This window comes from Ursus arctos, unplaced genomic scaffold (genome assembly GCF_023065955.2).
Source record: "Ursus arctos isolate Adak ecotype North America unplaced genomic scaffold, UrsArc2.0 scaffold_14, whole genome shotgun sequence".
NCBI lineage: Eukaryota > Metazoa > Chordata > Mammalia > Carnivora > Ursidae > Ursus > Ursus arctos.
The window spans coordinates 3,777,450-3,801,048 of record NW_026622808.1 but is presented as its reverse complement, the minus strand read 5'-3'; the positions used below and the strand labels follow the sequence as shown (position 1 = coordinate 3,801,048).

The 23,599-nt window shown below is 43.3% G+C and overlaps 1 protein-coding gene across 1 annotated transcript in view; it reads right to left on the bottom strand.

Annotated features, from left to right (window-relative positions):
• Positions 1-13,507: 13,507 nt before the first annotated feature.
• The window catches only part of TEKT3 (tektin 3), a 29,069-nt gene continuing 18,977 nt past the window's right edge, over positions 13,508-23,599 (bottom strand). The window contains exons 6-7 of the mRNA XM_026521035.4: positions 21,875-22,029; positions 13,508-13,841 (exon numbers count right to left, since the gene is read on the bottom strand). Coding sequence (XP_026376820.1) covers positions 13,625-13,841; positions 21,875-22,029 — 372 coding nt within the window. The 3' untranslated portion in view covers positions 13,508-13,624. The remainder of the gene's footprint in view (positions 13,842-21,874; positions 22,030-23,599) is intronic.

Genomic DNA, 23,599 nt, shown 5'->3' with positions numbered 1-23,599 from the left:
CTTTTTCAGTAGCTTCCACTGAGAAGTTCATTAAAAGATTCTCTGGAGGGAGCCCAGGTGGCTCAGTCGGTTAAGTGTCTGCCTTCGGCTCAGGTAATGATCCCAGGGTCCTGGAATCGAGTCCCACATCGGGCACCCTCCTCCACGGGGAGCCTGCTTCTCCCTCCTCTGCCTCTCTCTCTCTGTGTCTCTCATGAATAAACAAATTAAATCTTTAAAAAAAAAAAAAGATTCTCTGGATGACTGCTTCCAATGGATCAAATCCAAATTTCTTAGCCTGACACTCAAGACCACCAGAGTCAGTGCACAAACTATGTTTGCAACATCTGTACCCTCCGCTATCCTAATTAATACTGGGGTCAAAAGGATCTAGATTTCAATCCGGACTCAGTCTTTTAGTAGCTGTGTGGGCTTGGGCAGATTACTTAGCCTCACTGTCACCAAACCTGAAGACCTTGGAGTGGCATAGCAGATGAGAATGACCACCTGTAGTTTGTGTGTGTCAAGCACTAAAGAACTTTCAGTGATCAAGAGACTTGTCTGTAGAGCACAGAGGCAGAACTCGCCCCATCTTGTGCAACAGTCATAGTAACACCTCTGGACTCCCGAAGGTGAACACAGGGACTGTCCCTCTTCTTCTTTGCTCTTAGAGGTCAACAAAGTGATTCTCTCTCCTTATTGCTAACCCCCTTTTGACCAATGGAGCTATCTTATTTCTTTGCATCCCCCAAATACTTAATACACTTAATAGATGTCTAATAAAACTTTGCAAATAAATGCTTGTTGAGACCACTGGTATAAAGAAAAGATCACCAAGAGACAGAAGGCCCAGGTTTATGTCTGGAGTTACACTATGCTGGTTCTGTGATATGAAACAGCTAAAATAGCATTCCTGAGCTTTGGTGGCCTAAATTTTCATGTCGAACTCTAATCAGTGTTCAATAGCCATATGTGGTTTGTTGCTACCATTTTGGACAGAGAAGATACAGACTATTTCCATCATTGAAGAAAGTGCTATTGAACAGAGCTGATAGATAAAACATCACAAGAGGGATGGTGTGGCTGGCAATAATGTCATAAAATAGTATTTATGGACAATGCCTAGAACAGAAGCTTCACTGACAGCAGAAACACAGCTGCATTAAGCGGAAGAGATAGCCAACTGTCTCTGGGATGGACTCCCATGTATCTGAGGAATTAGATTAGTGGAGATTCAGATGAACAACTGAAAAACCTCATCATAATCCTCTGGGAGTTATCCGGACTCACCGAATGATAGGAAGGAAGAAGGGAAAGAAGCCTCACCTTATACGGGAGTCTCTAGGATTAAGCTGAAGATATGGGGCAATTCCAAAAGCTACTGTAAGGCTTCAAATGGGAAATGGTGGGTTTTCAGATCTTTAAGCTTCTTGACTAAGAAATCTAAGCAATTCCAAAAGCTACTGTAAGGCTTCAAATGGGAAATGGTGGGTTTTCAGATCTTTAAGCTTCTTGACTAAGAAATCTAGCCTTGAGTTGAAGAGCCAAAAAAGTACCGGATGGTATTTGGCTCAGAGAAGAGAAGATTGGGAGAAGCCATGTAGGAGATTATAGCTTTTCCCAATCAAGAGACTTTATTAGATGACCTTCCTCCCAATTTCCCAGGATCCACTTCAATATATTTCTGTAACATATGACTTTTAATTATAACTCTTAGCCAAATTTGGTTTTACCAGCGATACTGTAAGTTACTAAAGGGTGATAATAGTGCCCACCCTTCCATTCTTCATATCACAACCAGAGTGGTCTTTCAGGAATCAAGATATGTCTCTCCTTGTCTAAAACCCTCCCATGGCTACGTATGACAAGTGAAATCAAGATCAAACTCCCACAGCCAGGACTGCCTACATACTTCATGGGCCCCAGTGAAAAATGAAAATGCAGGGCTCCCCGTTCAAAACTTATTAAGAATTTCAAAATCATGACAGTAGAGCATAAACCAAGCATGAGCCCTTCCTGAGCTCAGGGCCCTGAGTGGCTGACAGATTTCATGCCCATGAAGCCAGTCCTGCTGGTATCTAACACCTGTAGATAGCCCCCTCAAGCTTCCAGGGTCTTTTAAAAGGTGATTCTCTCTACCTAGAAAACACCTGGGAGGCATATTGATTTCTTACCTTCCAGATTGCTGCTTAAATGTCACAACTTCAAGAAAACCTACCAAGGTCTAATTCCTCTTATAAATTCTCATAACTAACTTATTCTTTGTATGATTATCTGATTGTCAGTCTAATCCACTGGTCTGTAAGCTCCACGACCTCAGAGACCATGTCTGTCTTGCTCATCGTATTATCTCCAGAGTCAGGTAAGGCCCTAGCACATGGAATGTACTCAGCAAAAATCCATGTATTGAGTGAATGAATAGACTGAATTGCAAATTTCCCACATACTATTTCTTCAAAGAATTGGTCGGTGAGGAAAAGAGGAAGAGGACTCTGCGGGAAAGCATATCAGAGTTCCCAGTCTATATTCCAGTTCCTAGCTTAGCTTCCTTCCATACGCCTTGCTCTGCTCTCTGCTGAGGAATCAACCAGCCAGTGGGCGGGGGCTCGGAATAAAGACACGGTTCCAATTACTTGTTATTGAACCATCTTGCCATTCCTATTGGGTCTCAGCATCTTCTCACTTGCCATTGGATTGGACTTATATTTTGTTTAGGGATTTTTATTGATTACATAAAATACACAATTAGCATATTTCTTTTTTAAATTTAAATTCAATTAATTAACATATAGGATATTATTAGTTTCAGAGGGAGAGTTAATTAGCATATTTCTTAAGATACTATGGAGTTTTTTAAAAAAGTCCTATGGGGTTTTAACCCCTGCACTGAAGGAACATAGAAATGGTTTCAAAAGATCCAAACTAAGTAGTCTTTACAATTAAAATCATGACACTATCTCACCCAACCAATCGCAGTACTTGCCTCTAAAGAGAGAGAAGGTGGGACTAGAGGTGGTGGTCAAAGGAGAATTTAGCCTCATCTGTAATGCTTCATTATTTTAAAAGAATAACATATTTCTATGTTATCATACAATAGTGAATAAAATTAAAAGATAAAATATAAATTCTATGCTGCATTGCCCTGGCGGTACAAAATTTAGAACTTAAATCCTTAAAAACTAGGATGTCCTGGGACGCCTGGGTAGCGCAGTCTTTAAGCATCTGCCTTCAGCTCACGGCGTGATCCCGGCGTTCCGGGATCAAGTCCCACATCGGGCTCCTCTGCTGGGAGCCTGCTTCTTCCTCTCCCACTCCCCCTGCTTGTGTTCCCTCTCTCGCTGGCTGTCTCTCTGTCACATAAATAAATAAAATCTTTTAAAAAAAAATCTTAAAAAAAAAAACTAGGATGTCCTAGCCAAAATAAAAATAAATTAATTAATTAAAATAATAAATAAATAAACACATTTATATAATAAAAATATAATATAAATATATCTATAAAACTATATATAAATATATATAGTTGTATAACATATAAATATATATAGTTGTATAAATATATATTGTTATATACAGTTTAAATGTTAAAAATAAACAGCTGTCTTGGCATGGTATCAGTCATAACTGACTTTACCTAGCTTTTCATCGTTGGATTGATTTTGTTGACTAGTTTAATTTCTATGGCCATGCAAGAATATCTGCCGCCAGATCCTTCAAAATGATCAGGTTGGAACTTGTACAAAGTTCTTCAACTATGTGTAGCCCATATATGCCTCTCCCTCTGGTTGCCCTGTTGCCACCTCAAACTTAACACTAGAGAATGTCAAGCTCCTTTTGTTTTTCATAAATGGAATTAAACTATATACTATCTTACCGCTTGTGCAGACATGGAGGTAAGTGTGTTTGCATATTCTACTCCGAGTTAGGTCATGTCTCTTGATTTATCATAGCTATGTACTCTTGAAGTTATTTTCTAGGTCTCAGTTCTCCTAAATGGTCTTCAACGCCATGTCCTATTTTTCCATTGGACTGTATACTGGTACAATAACCTAAAACTACAAGATGTTGCCTGTCCCCTCTGGTGCATTCTTGCATTTCAAGGCTTTGGTTCATCTCGCTGTGGTCATCAGCACTGTAATTTACAGTGTGAATATAATAAACTTAAGCTCCAGCTCTAAATCAGAGTTCCCACCCCACGCCCACAACTTATTGTTAGGTTGCTTTGTAAAATTAGCATCTGACGATATAGTATTATTGTGGGCTGGCCCTCTCTCATCTCTCCAAGCTAAATCCTCCTGACTCTTGCTAGGGTTTGAATCACTACACCAGAAAGGTACAAAAGGTCCAGCTCCACAAAGCCAGCCTCCTGCATGGCAATAACAAGGCAGAGCAGAACAGTGGCTCCCTCTTGTAGACTCAGCATGCACTCTACAGTTTATTCCAGGCTAACTCTCCAGTTCCAGGCTAGTTCTGTGTTGTTTCCCCAACACAGAACCTCTATCTTAGCCTGATTCTTGCTAGAATTCTTTCTTATGGAAACTAACCATCTGTCTGTCTTCAGAACACTCTTCGCGTAGGTAGACTATAAAACAAGTCAGATAGCTATTTGACAGACAGCTCAGAGGCATGCCCCTGGTGGGTGGCTAGTCCTTGGTATTTTCTTCTATAAAGCAGGGACACAACTCCCACCAGTAATCACTTTATAATGTGAAGACTCTCAAATGAGTGTAATATGCAAGTTTTAAGTGAAAAACAAGCCAAAATAGTCTCTCCGATATGTCTAACCATACCTTCAGCAAGTCCTCTCCTTTCTCTTTTTCTTTAACAATTACATTCCTTCAAAACCACTATACCTTTGAATGAATTTATAATTTTTAATATTTGAATATAAGCTCTCTTCAAAACCAAGGCCAATCCTAATCAGAGTCAGTTGGTTCAGGTCAAACAATCTCTTGCCATCCTTGCACAATTTTAGTTGGGATGGTGGGTTTGGCTCCCTTGATATCTACTCAAACCTTCTGAAAATATGCCTTACTCTACTGTAGAGGCTAAAGCCTTAAAACACACACACACACACACACCCTCCATTTCCCAGGCTGTCTTATAGCTCAGGCTCTGGATGTGATTCAGGTTGCACTGATCGGGCTGTGCTTCTGTAAGGCTTGCCTTTGGAATTCAGCTCCACGGGAAGAGTGTAAGGATGCGAGGCATGAGTTTTGCTCCTGTGGATGACAGAGGTCATGTTGCTGGAGTTGGTAGCTGTGTCTACCACTTCCTGATTTAGCAGGGGCGGCCTTCTGATCCCAACAGAAATAGTGCTGGATGCGATAGATGTTAGTGGTAGCTTCTCAGCTCAATGGGAGTTTCCCCAGCCCGTAACAGGCATCTTCTTTGGTGGCCTAGTTTAGTGACGTGGTTTGGGAGTAACTGAGGAAGCCAGCCAAGAGTCTGTTTCTTTAGCTTTGCCAGTGACCCTAGAAAACATTCAGTACTCTATACAGATGGTCCCCTACTTAAGATGGTTTGACTTATGATTTTCCAACTTTACGACGGTGTGAAAGTCATAAGCATTCAGTAAAAATCATATTTCAGACTCTGAATTTGGATCTTTTCCCAAGCTAGTGGCATACGGTATGATCTTCTCTCGTGATGCCTGCAGGTCTCAGTCAGACAGGGATCATGAGGGTAAATGACCGACACTTACAGCCACTCTCAACGCCTGTATCCATTCTGTGTTTCACTTCCAGTAGAGTATTCAATTAATTCCATGAGATATTCAACACTTTATTACAAAATAGGCTTTGCATTAGATGATTTTGCCCAACTCTAAGCTAACGTAAGTGTTCTAAACACATTTAAGGTAAGCTAGGCTAAGCTATGATGCTTGCTAGGTTAGGCGTATTAAATGCATTTTCTGATGACATTTTCAACTTATGATGGGTTTATCAGGATATAACCCCAACATAAGTCCAGAAAGATCTGTGTCTCTTTCTGTCTAATGTAGCCAGAGGAGATCATCCTATCACAAAACTGCCCAACAGGGATAGTCATTGTTTCACCAGTCATAGATCTGTCTCATTCCCAAGTCTTTGAGCTTTCTCCTCCTCAAGAGATAAATATTATCCTTGTCTTCTTGAAGGATGAAAATAAATATCTCAAAACTTCTACCCTCTATGTAGACAGTTACTCATCCTGAGTACAAATTAACCAGAACAGGGATGATTCTGGAAATCTCACTAGATAGCTCTGTGCTTGTAGATTTTGACTTTTCATTGATTACTCTCTATATTTCATAATTAGACTCCTTTCTACATTCCCTAACACTATCACACCATAATACTCCATACTCATTTTATTAATATACGTTTCTGTGTCTCCTGAGCTCATATGAGTAAAGAAATATGTTGTGAACTAAGATGGGATGAAGAGAGTCCACACCAACATAGCAGATGGCGAGATCTAGTTCTGAATTCTCTTTTCTCTCTAGAGGAAGTTAGGGAGCTATTTTTGTAACTATAACTCCACCTCAGATGAAAACATAAAATGCACGCATATGGGAAAGAACTTATTTTAGCTAACCAGCACCAAAATCCTGCTGTATGTGGTCACTAAACATGATCACTTCCCATCGGGGACCGAACGTTCTTTAAGAAAAATATGCTGGCAAGACCCAGTACATGGAGGGCAATCCTACAATCCATCAGTGTCTATGGTTATCACCGACAGGATTCCAGAAGAGGTTGAGCGAAGGAGAATTTGATTTCTAGAACTGAGTACCTTCTGTTAAATGGTCAGGGATTTTTTTCTTCCATCTTAAAAAACAGAGTATACACCCAGTTATTATCTTTAAATTCTACTTAAGGATAAAATCAGGGAAGTTTCGAGCTAAGACTTTCAAATACTCTGGTAAAAATAATTTACTGTGTTTATGAGACTGCTCAAAATATTATATCCTCATGAACATCTTTCAGGAAAAATAGCACATTGGTTGTAAAATAGTTTTTTTAAAAAAAAAACCCACAACTTTGAGAATGTCTTAATTCATTCTAAAGAGTTTAGAAAGAGGCAATGCAGTTATGTATCAGTGAAAAAAACTTTTTAACTTTTTATTTAAATTCAATTTAGTGAACATATAGTGTATTGCTAGTTTCGTGGGTAGAATTTAGTAATTCATCAGTTGCATATAACACCCAGGGCTCATTATATCAAGTGCCCTCCTTAATGCCCATCACCCAGTTACCCCATTCCCCCCCCCTCCCCTCCAGCAACCCTCAGTTTCTTTCCTATAATTGAGTCTCTTACGGTTTGTCTCCCTCTCTGTTTTCATCTTATTTTATTTTTCCTTCCCTTCCCCTATGTTCATCTGTTTTGTTTCTTAAATTCCACATATGAGTGAAATCATATATTTATCATTCTCTGACTGACTTATTTCACTTAGCATAATATTCTCTAATTCCTTCCACATCATTGTGAATGGCAAAATTTCGTTCCTTCTGATGGCTGAATAACATTCCATTATATATATATCGCCACATCTTCTTTAGCCATTTATCTGTCGATGGACATCTGGGCTCTTTCCATATTTTGGCTATTGTGGACATTGCTGCTGTAAACATTGGGGTGTATGTGCCCTTTTGAATCACTATGTTTGTATCCTTTGGATAAATACCTAGCAGTGCAATTGCTGGGTCATAGGGTAGCTCTATTTTTAACTTTTTGAGGAAACTCCATACTGGTTTCCAGAGTGGCTGCACCAGCTTGCATTCCCACCAACAGTGTAAGGGGGTTCCCCTTTCTCCCCATCCTCACCAATATCTGTTGTTTCCTGAGTTGTCTATTTTAGCCATTCTGACCGATGTGAAGTGGTATCTCATTGTGCTTTGATTTGTATTTCCCTGATGCCGAGTGACGTTTGGAAACAAACATATCTGAGTTCAGCTCCTGACTCTGAAACTCACTAGTGTCTTGATTCTGGATTATTCTACTTCCCTCAGTCTCAATTTCCTCATTTTTTCAATGTGAATAAGTTAGATGTGTGCCTCTTGGAGAACAGCTGTGATTGTGAAATAATATTTATAAAGTTCCTCTACTCAGCACCAGTTGGCTATCACTGTTATCATTACATGTGTCACTATCAAGAGATGATCATCGACCCAGAGGCTGGGTGCCTCTCATGCTTTAATTCTATGCACAGTTCCCAAAATTAGAGCTTCTTCAATGCCTCTGTCCTCAATTCTAAATCTAACAGTGCCATCATTTTACACACTTTTTTGTTGTTATTGCTAAGATCTATCTGGAGACTCTCTAACTATATAAAACAAGTAGTTAAGAGCTCATATTCCAATGTCAGATAAGGGGGTTGAACACTCAATCCAGCATTTCTATCTGAGTAACCTCAGACTAGTTGCTTAGAAACTGTGGGATTACACAATCTCTCTGAGTCTCAGTTTCCCCATTTGCAGAGTGGTAATAAGAACTGTCTCATGAGATTGTTGTGGTTATGATGAGAACATAGTAATGAGCAACTCAAGAAACTTGTTTGGGCTGCCTGTTGTGGCATAAAAAATTATCCAAGAACTTAGTAGTTTAAGACAACAGTTTATTATTTGTTATGATTCTGTAGGTTGGATGGGCAGTTCTGCCTCCCATGGTGTCAGCAGAGGCACTGGGAAGGCAGGAAGATTCCAGCTGGCCTCATTCACATGCCTGGCAGGTGGTGCTGGCCTCCCTATGAGCCCATCTGCAGCTATTGGCTGACGTTTTGTTCCACATGAGCCTCTCCGTGTGGCTGTTTGGGCTCCTTCACAGCATGGTGATCTCAGGGCAGTCACACTTCTTACATGGCAGCTAGATCTCAAAAGCATAAAAGCAGAAGCCTCCAGGCCTTCTCAAGGCCTCGGCCTGGAATTGGCACAGTATTACACTGCAGTCTGTTGAGTCAAGTGATCAGAAAGTCAGCCCATAGTCAAGGAGAGGAGAGGACTTTGCAAAGACGTGAATACTTGGAGGTGTGGTTATTTTCCCCCCAGACCGTGAGAAACATTTACTATGTCTTCCTTTTAGGAAACTGAGAACGTTGGTTGCCCCAGCATGATTTTAAAGCGTCCATGCTTTGGGGTGCCTGGGTGGCACGGTCAGCGGAGCGTCTGACTCTTAGTTTCAGCTCTGGTCATGATCTATGATCTCAGGGTCCTGGGACAGAGCCCCAAGTTGGGCTCTGCACTCAGTGGGGAGTCTGCTTGAGGATTTCTCTCTCTGCCCCTCCCCCTGCTCCTGGGCATGTCCTCTCTGTCTCTCTCAAACAAATAAATAAACCTAAACAAATAAAGTTTCAATGCTTTAATCTTTCATTCTGTGGTGTGGGTGGTGTTCTTACGTCTTGTCTGTGGCCCTGGCTTATTATTTTCTCAGGTTGCCTGGCCTCATCTCTCTTAAAGAGCCTCTATCTTTACTACATATATCAAGTGGCCTGGGGTTGAAAGGTGAAACCGGTCAGCTTGTTGCAAAACAATGGATACCTCCCAATACATATAACAATTTTTGTTATCAGTAAATGCATATGTTTCCATAAAGAGCAGGTTCTCAGGCAAGCAGAGCACCATTTGGTGGGGAGTGGGGGAGTAGGAAAAGCATCCTTACGTCTGAGTGACTGAAGAGCTAAAATATACCCAAGACGAGAACCTTGAAATTTGGTCCAAAGCTATCACTTCACCTTACAGGGAGGAGGAAAAAGTAATTGAGAAAGATAAGCAATTTTTATGGTTCCTGCAGCCCCATCCATCCATACACAATGGGGTACCATTTAGAGCAGCAGTTAAAGTCCCCCAACAAGCTCCCTCCTCGCTGTGCCATGATGCCACCAGAGTTCCTTTTTGGTTCTGGTGAGCTCTTTAGAAGGTCCTTTTGCTAAAAGGAAAAAGTTGGCAGCAGAAATGGTCTCCTATTAACTCCCAGAAAAATTAGCAAATAGCAGGGTCCGGAGGGAATGAGCCCTAGCTCACAAAACAGAACCTTTTTGATGTTGACAGAGAAAGATCTGTGCTGAGGAGGATTCGGAATGACTTAGGGCAGGGCTAACTGTATTTGTGCTGCCTCTTCTCTGCTCTGGAAGCCCTGCAGGCAACACTATCCTGGGGCACATTTAGATTCTTACCTGTCCGAGCTCACACGGGGCCTCAGAATCCTTCTCAACTCAACACTCCATAAATACGCACTACCATGGTCTAGCGTTGGTCCTGCAGGGTGAAATCGCTTGTCCAGCTCTGGTGAAGAGATTAAATATTGTCTCTTTTCCCCATGAAGGCACGAATATATAGGGTTCCAAAAATACCATCAGAGCACTCTGCCCTGAAGCCTGGTCTTGGCAACGACGCCAAGGATGAACCCAGTGCTGCTGGGAACAGTTGAAGGAAGGGTCAGGGCTAGCAGAGTGGACACTGACAGGGGAGCCTGGGGACATGACAACGAGCAGCCAGTCCGCCTCTTCCTGTGTGCCTGGGGTCAGCCCTGCGTACAAAGGGAAGGACTCCATTCCTGCTTTCAGAGCAAAACAAAAATTATAACCTCAAACCAGACCCCAGCTCAGCTATTTACAGCATGAACTCAGGACTCAAAAGTGCCAGGTGAGGTGTTTATGACAACACTTCCCTAGAGGCATAAATGGAAATTACTAAAATTATAGGTGACTTGGCTATTTAGGGACAGTTACGCACATTTCCAAATCCGAATGATGCTTGGGGAGGTGGAAGCCTTGGACATTCTAGGAGCCCTTCTTAAGCCCACATACTATTACAGATACTTGGGGCCTGAATATATAAAGCCACATCCCCTGTTGATATTTGCAGGCCTATGATTCTCAAACAGGATCACACTTTGTGATTCTTAGCTGTTCGTGGATTTCGGCATTAGAATATTTACCCTCGTGAAGTGGCCACAACATTTAAGACTAGTAACCGAATGTTTATTTGTGGAACTTAGCCTTGCCCACAGTTTACCAAAATAACAAGAAAACTGGCCTTTTTCTGTGTCTGAACTACGTTTTCTTCCCATCACATTCTTGCAATGCCTGCAACATATGTTTAAGGAAAAAAACTCCACGGGCATATAGTCCTTAAAAAAGGTAGCAATTCATGGAGAAAGTCGGCAAGATTTTCCCCGAAACATGTGACAACTTAGAGACATGTGGAATTTACGTTTATTCTTACTGTCTTCTAAAAGCGATGACTATCAACACTTGATTGCCCTCATCGCCTAAGTGTTTGACAGGGACTTCTAGGTCTTTGTTTCCATTAGAAGCAAAGGGACAAGGACAAAAACCTACAATTTGATTTCTAAAATGATATACTGAGACCACAAAAATATCCCTGGTCCAAGCTTACCATGTTTATGTCAACTCTACTAGCATTTCGAGATGTTTCATGAAGTTGACGAACCAAGGTCTGAGAAACTTCTAAGAAACAGAAAGAGAGAGAGAGAGAAAGAGAGACGGGGCTTGGGGTTAATCGACAGTGGTTAGATGGGAGCAGAGAGGACAGACAGAGAGATGCTAGCTAGCTAGTCCCATCTCAGGACTTCTGCGTCAAAGGATTCAAAGCCAGAATGCTGGCGACATCCTATCAGGTTCAATTCCAGATGGTTAAATGTAAGTTCAGAAAACACTAGAGGAAGTAAAAGAAATTACAAGTAAATAATCTTGAGATGAGGAAGAGCTTTCCTGGTGTAACTCCAAAGGCATAAATAAATCATAATGGAAACGTGTACGTTTCACCCTCTATATGTTAAAAACCATAAACAAAATATAAAGGCGAGTGCCATATCAAGAATCCATGTTCGGTACCTATGGCGAAAGTGACCTGTGGTTGATATACAGGGAACTCTCAAAAATAAATGGAAAAAAAAAAAAAGATAAATACTCAGGGGAAATAGGCAAATAACAAAAACAAGCAATTAACAGAAAAAACTCAAGGGCCCAGGGAACAATGCTCTATCTACATCACTAGTGTCCAAAGAACAAGATGTTAAAGCAATTAAGACCATTTTTATGCTATTAAATGGTAAAAACGAAAAAAAATCACAAAGTATCAAAGATGCAGAAAGACTCGCCCTCCCATAGACTGCTGTCAGGAAGGCAATATGACAACACACCGTAAAAAAGCCTTTTTTCAAAAAATTGGTTATAGAACATTCTAGAACATCCATGCAACGGTACATCAAAAAACCATTAAAATGAAGTTGTGAAAAGGTGTTTAATGACATGGAAAGTGTACATATGATGAAGTGGAGGAAGCATAAATGGGTTGAGGTGAATGAGGCACTGAGAATAGTATCGGACACATAGTAGGTGCTTTAAAAGTGCTACCTACTTTATTCGAAATGATTCCGATTTTGAGAGGAACACCAGTGTATAAATACAGAAACAAAAATCTATGCCTATCAAAATACCTCGTTTAGAAATATAGTAGACATTTATTTTCTTCTTTTGTTGTCCGTATTTTCTCAAGTTCCCATGAGCAATATGTATTGATTCTTGGAGGTAGAAAGGAAAGGTTTTCAAAAATGATGCTGTGGCTGAACGGCCAGGGACGTATGTGTATATGTAAATAGCCATAACCATTACATATTACCCACACGTGTAGATAAATATTATATACACATGGAGTCAAAGCCAAGGGATTGAGAGCCCAGAAAATAAAATGCTGACAAACCTCAGTGATCATTTCTGGGTGTTATGGTCACGTGTGTGTTTTAGGAGTTGGTGTGTGGGTGTTCTCCATTTCCAAAATATGTCATGCAAATGTTTTTCATTTATAATCAAGAAAAAGTTACTGTAAACAATAACCCCTGGGATACCACAGGAGCTCCTGGAATTTAAGCAATGCCCCATTTTGCAACCCATCTAGGGTCAACGCCTCTGTCGTCCTGGACCCTTTGCGCTCAGTTCCCATGGAAAGAGTTACCAAGTCCTGTTGATTGGTTAGAGTGTGTTTTGCATTTCTCCTTCCTTTGGTTCTACTGCCGTCACTCTGATGTCATTTCTCCATGGCAATTTCATAAGGCCATTTCCCTGCTCGGAGATGCCTGTCAGCTCCCCGCCCCCCCCCCCCAACTCCTTGACCTGGAGGTGAAGGTCTCCCCACGTTATATACCCTGCATTGTGATTCACAGTCAAACTGGTCTCCTTACCATTGCTCCAAATACTGTGTAGTTTTCCACCCTTGTTTTTGCTCAGACTACCCCCAACCACCACACACCCAAGGGCCCTTCTCCTTCCCTTGGGTTTCCTTTGCGGCAGAGCTGAAAATCCACCCTATTTGTGATTCCTGCCCCCCATCGCCTCCGAGGAAATACATGTCTCCTCTCCAGCCCATTCGTGTTACACAGACAACAACAAGAATAAGACAAATAATCTTTCTTTTTTTTTTCCTTCTCTATTAGATGGATTCTATTTCTTTATATCCTTCCCACAGCTCAGAAGCCTAGTCAATCGTAGAAAATGAAGGTTTGGATGGAAACAAAAGACTCTCCAAGACAGGATGCTGGTACGTGTCTATCAACACAATCCTTTAATACGTGAATATAGTAGCACTCTGCTTAAATGAGCCTCCACAGGGCTTTGGTTCCACGCTTCCAGCTCCTCGCGGGGTCCCTAACAGAAGCCCACCAGCCGGAGGGTGTTGGGGAAGGTCTTGCGCATGCTCATGCATTTTTCCTGGTCGATGTACAGGGAGTTGGCTTTGACGGCCAGGTCATGCTCCAGGGTGGCCTTGGTGTGGACCAGTGACTGCAAGGTGTCCTCCGCGTCCCTCAGGCGCTGCTGCAAGGTCTGGATGGTGTCGTCCACCTCGTACACCTCATTCACAAGGCTGCGTGAGGACAGAAGCGCAGGGTTAGGTTAGCGGAAGTCACAGTCCCGAGGCTGGATATGTGCTGAATTAAGAGCCTGCAGGGATATTGAATTCCTACTGGAAGGGAGCAGCTGGGCTGAGTGCACTCGGAGCCCCCATTAGCACACAGGTCATCCCTATGTCAGAACAAACGTGCGGAGGAAGCAATCCTTGGGCTTCCCTGTGGTTCTAGAATCAGGCCAGCGCCACTCCCATTTACAAAGCCCAGAAGCCAAAAGGCAAACGAAGCATATTTTAGGGAAGCCATCAAATGTTCATACACACACACATATTAAATTATTATATTTTTAAAAAGAGAGGAACTTGTAAACATGTGACTTTCTTTAAATAGGAAAAATGGGACAAATCAAAGCTTAGCTGGGCTAACTTACGTTGGTATTTTAGCATAGAAATTATTTTCATTGTTAGGAAGAGGGGGACTCCCAACCTCACAGGGTGGCTAGAATTCAGCACAATGGCGGTGGGAGGGGTTAGTTAACGGGGCATTCCTGACATTATAATGCTCCTGCCCCCCAGCAACGTCCCAAGGCAACGCCTCAAGTTCCCAGACTAAACGTATTTGCAATTGTCAAAAACGTAATCAGGGAAATTCAAATCAAAACCACATTGAGATACCACCCTACGCCAGTTAGAATGGCAAAAATTGACAAGGCAAGAAACAACAAATGTTGGAGAGAATGTGGAGAAGGGGGATCCCTCTTACACTGTTGGTGGGAATGCAAGTTGGTACAGCCACTTTGGAAAACAGTGTGGAGGTCCCTTAAAAAGTTAAAAATTGAGCTACCCTATGACCCAGCAATTGCACTACTGGGTATTTACCCCAAAGATACAGACGTAGTGAAGAGAAGGGCCATATGCACCCCAGTGTTCATAGCAGCATTGTCCACAATAGCTAAATCGTGGAAGGAGCCAAGATGCCCTTCAACAGATGACTGGATTAAGAAGATGTGGTTCATATATACAATAGAATATTACTCAGCCATCAGAAAGATCGATTACTCAACATTTGCAGCAACGTGGACGGAACTGGAGGAGATTATGCTAAGTGAAATAAGTCAAGCAGAGAAAGACAGTTATCATATGGTTTCACTCATTTATGGAACATAAGAAATAGCAGGAAGATCAGTAGGAGAAGGAAGGGAATAATGAATGGGGGGTAAACAGAAGGGGGAATGAACCACGAGAGACTATGGACTCTGGGAAACAAACTGAGGGCTTCAGAGGGGAGGGGGTTGGGGGGCTGGGATAGGCCGGTGATGGGTACTAAGGAGGGCACGTATTGCATGGAGCACGGGGTGTTATATGCAAATAATGAATCATGGGACACTACATCAAAAACTAAGGATATGCTGTATGGTGACTAACATAACATAATAAAAAATTATTATTAAAAAATAAATAAATTAAATTTTAAAAAAACGTTAATAGCACAGGATAAGGCTTGAAATCAGCTATATAAACAGTGAAACAGGTTGTAGTTCTAATTACTTTGTGATTTAAAAAATGACACATTTTTCATTAAGACAAAAAAGGAAAAATTCATTTCATGGAAAAACCTATAGCATCTCCTCAAATTATATTAGTCAATATTGTATCAATTTTCATTTCTCTGATTATTAGCAAACCTTCCCTAAGTGTCTACTGGCCTTGTTGCTTGTTGCATTTTTTTCTGTGAACTGCTTCTCTCCTTTGCTCCCTTTCTACTGAACTGTTACTATTTCTCTTACTCATTTGCAAAGAACTCTTTCCATATTAGGCATATCGATTCTTTTTTTTTTTTTTTTTTTTTGGTCTGCTTTGCTTCTGGCAAATATTTTCTCTAATTTGTTTTTTTGCCTTTTTAAATTTTGCTTACGATGTTTTTATTGTATGTCAGATTTCAATTTTTTACAGTCAGCCAAATCTTTCTCTTTCTTTGTGATTTCTTCTATTGTGTTTATATTTAGAAAGTCTTTCTCTTCCTGGGGAGCAATTAAGCAGGGGCAACTTTACCCACTGATGTGACCAATTATATTGAGGAGAAATGACTATGAGGTTACTTAAGAAAAAAATTAGGGGACAGTTTATAAAAAGACAATAATAATAATGATAGCAACACATTTATTAAGTATTTTATCATATATATATACACTATACATGATATATAGATATCTACCCTAAGTACTTTACAGGATCAGACAATCTAATCCTCAACGCCATGAAGTAGATACCATGATTATCTCCATTTTACAGATGACAAAACTGAGGTATAAGGAATTCAGATAACTCTCCTTACAGTTTTGCACAGAACTACCCATCGGCTGCTTTTAGTTACCATGCTGCTCCCTTGCCTAACTCCGGTCAGCTGAAAACACAAGTCCAGATTTATCATATTGTAACTAGTGACTCAATTTTAAGGTTTTCTTCCTTTGGGAATTCATTTATCAGCAGACTGGAGGTGCATGGAATTAATTAAAATATACAGTAATACAGGAGCGCCTGGCCAGCTCATTAGGTAAAGCATGAGACTCTCGATCTAGGGTCATGAGTTCAAGCCCCACGTGGGACGTGGAGCCTACATAAAAAAAAATTTTTAATTAAAAAATTAAAACATACAGTAATGTAAAGAGAACAGCAGCGATGACCAATAAAGATATGTGTGTCCCTAGGGATAGAAAGGGATTTCACCATCATAGAAAAATATCCAGGCCATGCTAAAATCATTATTATAGCAAGGCAACAGTCTAGCGTCCCAGAACTCAGCAGCTGGAAGATAAATGTGAGAGGTCATCAAGCCCAGCTTCCTTGTTTCACAGACAAGGAAACTGAGCTGGGGGACTGATGAACAGCCCTTTCCACAGGCACGAGGCCCACATGTGTTTATAAGCTTTGCACGGTTATCCAGGAAACCAAGAAGGAAATAAGGAGTCTCACTGGCCGTAATAAGGAACCGGGTCCCATTTCCTGCCCCGACTGGCTCAGCTCCCTGCAAGCAAAGGGCAGAAGCAGAGACCCGGGATATTGGTTTCAGCATCCAGGACCCCCGTGGGTAAGACCATTTCTATTTATAATCCGCACCGTGTAGGGTGGCCAGGTTAATACACAGGATGCCCAGGGAAGTCTGAATTTCAAATACATGTGCAATTGTTTTAGTGTAAGTATTATTTTTAATCGTGATCAAATACACACAACAGAGAATTTATCGTCTTAACCATTTTTAGGCGAACGGTTCAGCTGCATTCCCTGCGTTCACACTGACGTGCAAACATCACTACGGTCCAGCCACGGAGCTCTTTATCTTGCAAAACGGAAACTTGGTCCTCATGACACCCGGACTCCCCGTCTCCCTGAGCCCCTGTCAATCACCATTCGACTTTCCGTCTCTCTGAATATTTGGGACATATTTATACTGAAAACCATTCATTGTTTATCTGAAACTCAAATTGTACTGGCCATCCCGGGTTTTTGATTTGCAAAATCGGGCAACCCCACCACAGGGGCCTAGAAAGTGCCTGGCCCAGAATATTAAGACGGCACTAATGTAACAATTTTTTCTACCCCAAACCCTCCACGCTTTCTTCTTCCTAAAGGCACATTTTGAAGGAGATGCGCCAAATCGGAAGCCGCTGTCAGGCAGAGTGGAGGGGAGACAAGAGGGCAGAGAAGGGGGTTCTCATTTTGGACTCCATAGAGATCTGTATTCCTTGAATTCATTTTAACATCAGAATGCCTCGCGAGCTTACTTGTGAAATTGAACAAGAAAACTTGCAGGGAAAAATACGGTGACAACGTTTGACATAAAAGAACAAAGGAATCATTTCTTTGCAGTGATATCTTCTGTTGAGTAGTAGTATGAGAAAACAAGAGGAAACAGCATTCGTACCTAATGATCACCCATGCTCTAGCCACATGATGGAAGCAATGCCAGCAACACTTGGGGAAAAAAAGAATTTGTACTTGCTGTGGGTAAAGAAACTCACAATATGATGCTGATTGAAAAAGTCCAGGTAGGGGCGCCTGGGTGGCGCAGTCAGTTAAGTGTCTGACTTCGGCTCAGGGCATGATCTCAGGGTCCTGGGATCCAGGGGAATCAGGCTCCAGGCTCAGCAGGAATCTGCTTGTCCCTCTGCCCCTCCCCTCCCCTCCCCTCCCCTGCTTATGCGCAGGGGCTCTCTTTTTCTCAAATAAATAATCTTAAAAAAAAGAAGAAGAAGAAGAAAGAAAAAGTCAGGATAGAAAACCCCATAGGCAGCGCGATCACAATTGGATCACAATAAGGACCGCTTATCCATGTTCACGAGTCGGGTGGCAAATATCACAAAATGCTAACCTCCGATAGCAACCCTCGATGGCACAAAGAATCCAAGATGGGTTTTATTTTTTTACTTCCTTTTTCTGATTTTTTTTTTCCATCATGAACACATGGTACTTTTAAAGCCAGGAAGAATGCGGTAAGTATTTTACAAAAAAGGAAACACAAATTTGAGGGACTTAAACTCTCTTTGACCTTTAGAGACCAACACCGCAACAGGGCAACGGGGCAAACTTATCTCGCCGGGACAGCACAGCAATCGGACTGCGATGGTCTAGAAACGCGTCCTTGGGAAATACACCAGCCCGGAGGGGTCCACTCTCAAGACACCTGCAGGCAGCCCGAAAGCCGCAAGGTGCTCACAAAAGGCCCACAGAAGCAACAACAGGCTAGGAAAACACCCCCGCACAGCGCCTCTCCCCGCACTGTTGAGAAAACAAAGACTTTCGGGGGGGGGGGGGGGGGGGAGGAACTGAAACCAAAGTGCCTAAAGTTTCCTTTGGTCTCCGATTGGTAAACACAAAATCTGCTGTTGCTTCGATCAAGGTGGGTTAAAAAGAGAGTCTCTTGGAAGATCCCAGGGTATAAAATACCACTAGGAAAGCAACAGGTGTTTGGGGAGGTTGCGGCAACAGTGCCACTGATGGGGTTTATGGCCCCAGGTTCTGGATAATTGCACCGGGCCCCCGCCTCTCACCTTCCCCGGAGCTATTCCGCGGGCTTTAAAAGGAACCCAAACCCAGAGGCAGGAAACGGAGCACAATGATCTATGAGTCCTTAGTTCTAGCTGACAAACACTAGTCTAGTGGAAAATTTATCCCGGGAGGGAACTTTTGGAAATACAGATGTTGAAAGATCAATGATTTATTTTTTTTTTTTTGTAATTTTTAATTTTTGGAAAGGGAATTCAAGATCCACAAAATGCGGGGGGCTAGCAAACACCCTTGCCGCCCGCTGCTGCGGGATGAGGGCTGGGAGGTCCTGTAATTCCCTCCCCTTGTGCCCTTAGAAACACATTCTCACCCATCTTTCAAGGCCACATCTCTGCCTCGGCTTCCTTGTTCTGGGGAGATCACAGAGAGCTGTTCTGCTGAAACCGCTCATTTTGGGGGGAAATTACAGAACTGAAAAACATTTTGCATACAAATACAAATAAAGCTACGGTCCTTTTTCTTTCCCCCCTAAATGTACCAAGATTATTGAAGCAAAGCAGAACCTGGTCTGGCCTGCCTCCAAAGATGCCAAAAATGTTTAGAATTACTTTTGAAAGAACCCATTCAGAACATTGTAAATGAAAATAAAAGTCTCGAAATGAAAACTGCCGTTTTTCTCTGTCCTCGCTCCCCTGAGTCCGTGGTCTTTTTGGCAACGATACTTAGACAAGAAATCCTGATGGAAACAAAAGTAGGTTTTGTCCTAAAGTCAATAAAGGAGCAGAGGAAATGGACATAGCATGGATTCTATAGGAAGCAACGGGAAAGTAAATTCCGCTAACTGTGAAGGGGGATAAAAGTAAAAACTCAGCTTCTGAGCAGCAGCCTTCAATGGCTCATTGTCTGTAACTCCAATTAGACCACTGCTCAAAACCCTTTGAAAAAGCAGCCCCGGGCTTGTCCGATGGCAGGCTGAACAACTGAGAGATCCCCATCTTGACTTAAGGTGACTCTGCAGAAATTTTCAGAGAATGAAACTTTGCTCAGCTTCCCCTACTAAGATTTGCAGAAAGCCACAATGCATGATCTAATCCTAACTGGCCAGATGGCCGTGGACTCGCTGCCACCCTTTTCGGAAGCATGTGGACACCGCGGCCAGGCCGTGGGGCACCTGCTTGACCTCCGGAGTGGAGGACCGCTTATCCTAAATAATGAACGGGCTGTGTGGGAAGAGGGGTTCTCTGGAAGCCACTTGGGGAAACGTGTGGCCAGCCTGGGTGCACAGCCTATGGCTCAGGCCCAGACAACAACAGCTCCACGAGGAGAAATGCAGCTAATCCACGGGCATATATTCTAGAGTGTTCTTCTTAGCACCCAACACGGACAACATGCATGCTATACGGGTAGGGTGTTTTGCTGTAAGGATCTCCTCTGTGACCCTCAGTTTCATCCTCTGTGAGAGAGAGATGGGGGTACCGTACCTGCTTGGTCAACCCGCTCCATAAAGGCGCTGAGAAGGTCAGATGGGATTGGGCGTATGATAGGACTATGACAAAAGCACCATATATGCAAAGGGGGGATGGGGGGAAGCAGAAGCAAACAGTTGGTTTGGTTGAATAGGGCTCTGCAGTGAGGCCAGCAGGGACTCAAACTGTACCTCTACTTAGCACGTCACGCAACCCACTTCTGCCTCAGTTTCCTTATTTGTGAGATGCAGATAATGAATGAGGTTGTGTAAGGGGCTGAGGATGGGACTCAGCACAAAATGAGATCCATACACGGCGCCCGACTCTCCTGCCATTTTACCATCTTTCTTGTCTTCCTCGTTGTTGGCCTCACAACGATCTCCCTTACCCTCCGGGAAACCCACACTCGCTTCCTTGGCAAGGCTTAAAGCTGTTTTATCCCTAGGATCAATCCTTTGGGACGATAAGGGAATCCCATCATGGAACCAGATTGGAGACGAGACTAATGGCATTTCCCCAGGGCACCAGAAAAGAATTTGGAGTTCAAGTGCGGCCCCTTTGTTCCTCCAGTTGCTATAAATTTGATTTGCTTCTGCATAAAGCATTTCCTGACCTGAGAAGAGCCATGAAGAAATCCAGAAAGAAAAGGCAAGCTGGCCGATATTGGGAAAAGGGAAATGAAGCCAAGACATCAGGGGGAGAAAAGCTTTGCCCAGTTCCTAAGGAGCCCATCCTAAAAGGAATGTTCAAAGTTAAAATCATCATAATAAAAGGCGCCTAGGGTTGGGTAGATAAATGGCGGCATGAGAGTCTTGTGGCCGCGTCTATGGGAGCTGTGCTTGATGAAGGCCAGCTGTTTTCGATTTCCACTGAGAACACAACAAACTGAAGTGACCCTGAAGGGGTCCTAGGGGACCACAAGGATCGTCTTAATGAGGAGAGTAGATATTAAATGCCAGAAGAGGCCAGTGAGGACAAATGGGTGAGAACAAATAGAAAGGGGTCAATGGAACTGGCACCACGAGTCCCTTTTCTGATGAGTCCCAGGCCCTGAAAACCACACAGCAAGCGATGCACTCTGCTGCTTATAAGAGAGGTGTTCTGGAAACTCCAGACCCCAGGGAAGCACAGAGGAACCCAGAGGACACATTGGTCCCACTGAATGAGGCTTCGGGTTTATTATCACTTTTTTTTTTTTTTTTGCATAGAGTGTTGATATAATTTCCTTTTTCTTAAATTGTGATAAAATGTACATAACATAAAAAATTTACCGTCTCAACTATTTTTAAGTGCACAGCTCGGTGGCATTAAGTACTTTCACACTGTGGTGTGCCAATCACCACCATTCATCTCTAGAACTTATTCATCCTCCCCAACCGAAACTCCACGCTCCTTATTAATAATTATTAACACTTCCGAAGAAGGCTCCTGCACAATGACCACTACCGGACTCTTCCATGTGGCCGGTGTGAACGCGGAAAGCGCCTTCATAAAGAGTATGGAGCCACCATGGGGCTGGTGGGTTGCCCCAAGGAGCACCCCAAGCTTGGCCCTCCCACCGAGGGACCACTCCTGCCTCACCGTAGCTGAGCCATGTCCCTGCAGAGCTCTATGTTGGGTCTCCTCGTGCGCTCGTCCAGTCTGGTCTGAGCCACCTTCAGGAAGGCTGACTTGTCCTTGATGGCCTTCTTGATGGATTCCATGGTCATTTCAGTCTGGAAGATCTCCTGCAGGGTCTGTGTGAAGAGAAGCAAATGCTTGATAAGGTCTGAGGCCTGCCTTGGCCTCTCCAGTGGGGAAGTGGGTTCTCTGAGGGCCTTGCTCCCTCCCAGCCCCCTCCCCGGGGATTGCTGGAGAGCTGACTGTGTATGTCTCTTCCCAACTCCAGGTGCAGTCTGCCAGGCGGGGAGTATCTACACCACAGAAATGAGCAAATACGACAAATTGGAGCCTCCTCCCCCACCCCCAGATCACTGATTGTTAAATATTTACAGCACACATGGGTGCGCGACTCTGTAAAAAGGTGAGGCCATGAGGTGTGCGTGGCCCTTACATCCCTCCTCACATCGGTATGTCCTGCCTCTTTTGTCTTCTCACTAGTGTCTTAGAGATGTTGTCCTGCTAGTGGAAGATTTGCCTTGTGGCAAGTCAAGTTCAAGTTTCTGAGTGTCTCCCTTGCAAGAGAGGGGCACTGGCAGTTTGGGAGTCCTGATTTTATATTCTTTTTTCTTAAAGGAGGGTCCCCCAAACTGCATAAACCCAGATCCCTCCCTGGTCTCCTCTCCTATGCTCGGACAACTCTTCTTTCTTCTACGACCTTGACCTCTGCACTCGCAACTCTCCACATCCGCCCACCACTCCCCCCTTCCTCAGCCACTTTCCTGTGGCCTGAAGACACACCCCAGTGTCACCCAAATTCTTGTAACACCTCATGTCTTGACCACCAGGCTCTCACCCAGTCCCACATGGGCATTCTCCAGTTGGTCCCCTCCCACCCCCGCTCATAACCCCTGCTCCATGCATTCCACAACCATCTTGCTCACTCCCTCCACTTCGACCAGCTCATCTCGAGGTGGCCCCTGGATTCCTGGACCCAGTGGCCCTCGTGAAACTGTACTCTCAAAGTCGACAATAACCCTCCCCGATGTCTCCCTCTCCTTGAAACCTGTGTGTCTTCTCTGGCCAGCCGCTGTCTTGATTCCTTGCCTCTCTCTATCTGTTCCTCACTACCTCCAGGACAAGACTCTGTCCTGAGCCACTTCTCTGCTCCGTCCTTTCTCCCCCTGCAGAGCTCTCATGTAACCTCACGGATCTGACACTTGCATAATCCAGGAGCCCTGAAATCTGTCACTTAAGCTTTGACCTCCCTCCCAAGCTTTCAACAACCTGCTGAAAATCATTGCACTGTTCCTATCACCAAAGCCAGCCTCGGGGGCTCCCTGCCCCCTGAAGCCATCCCTGTCTCTCACCAGTGGAAATAACTCTTCCTTCTGCTAAACTTAATGTTTTATCTGCAGCTCTGAGGAGTTCTTTCTGCACCTTTCTGCTCTTTTCTACTTTCAGGTCTCGTCTCGCTCTAAGATACAAGATGGCAGGGCCAGTGTGTTGCTCTTGGTGCGTACCCCAAAGCACCCAGCACAGTACTTCGAATGGAGCTGTGCTGGCCTGAATGCTATCCTCCTCCCCACCCCCAGAAAAGTGCCTGTGTTGAAGTCCTAACCCCCAGTATCTCAGAATATGATTGTATTTGGAGATGGAGCCTTTGAAAGAGGTAATTATGTTAAAATGAGGTCATTAGGCTCGGTC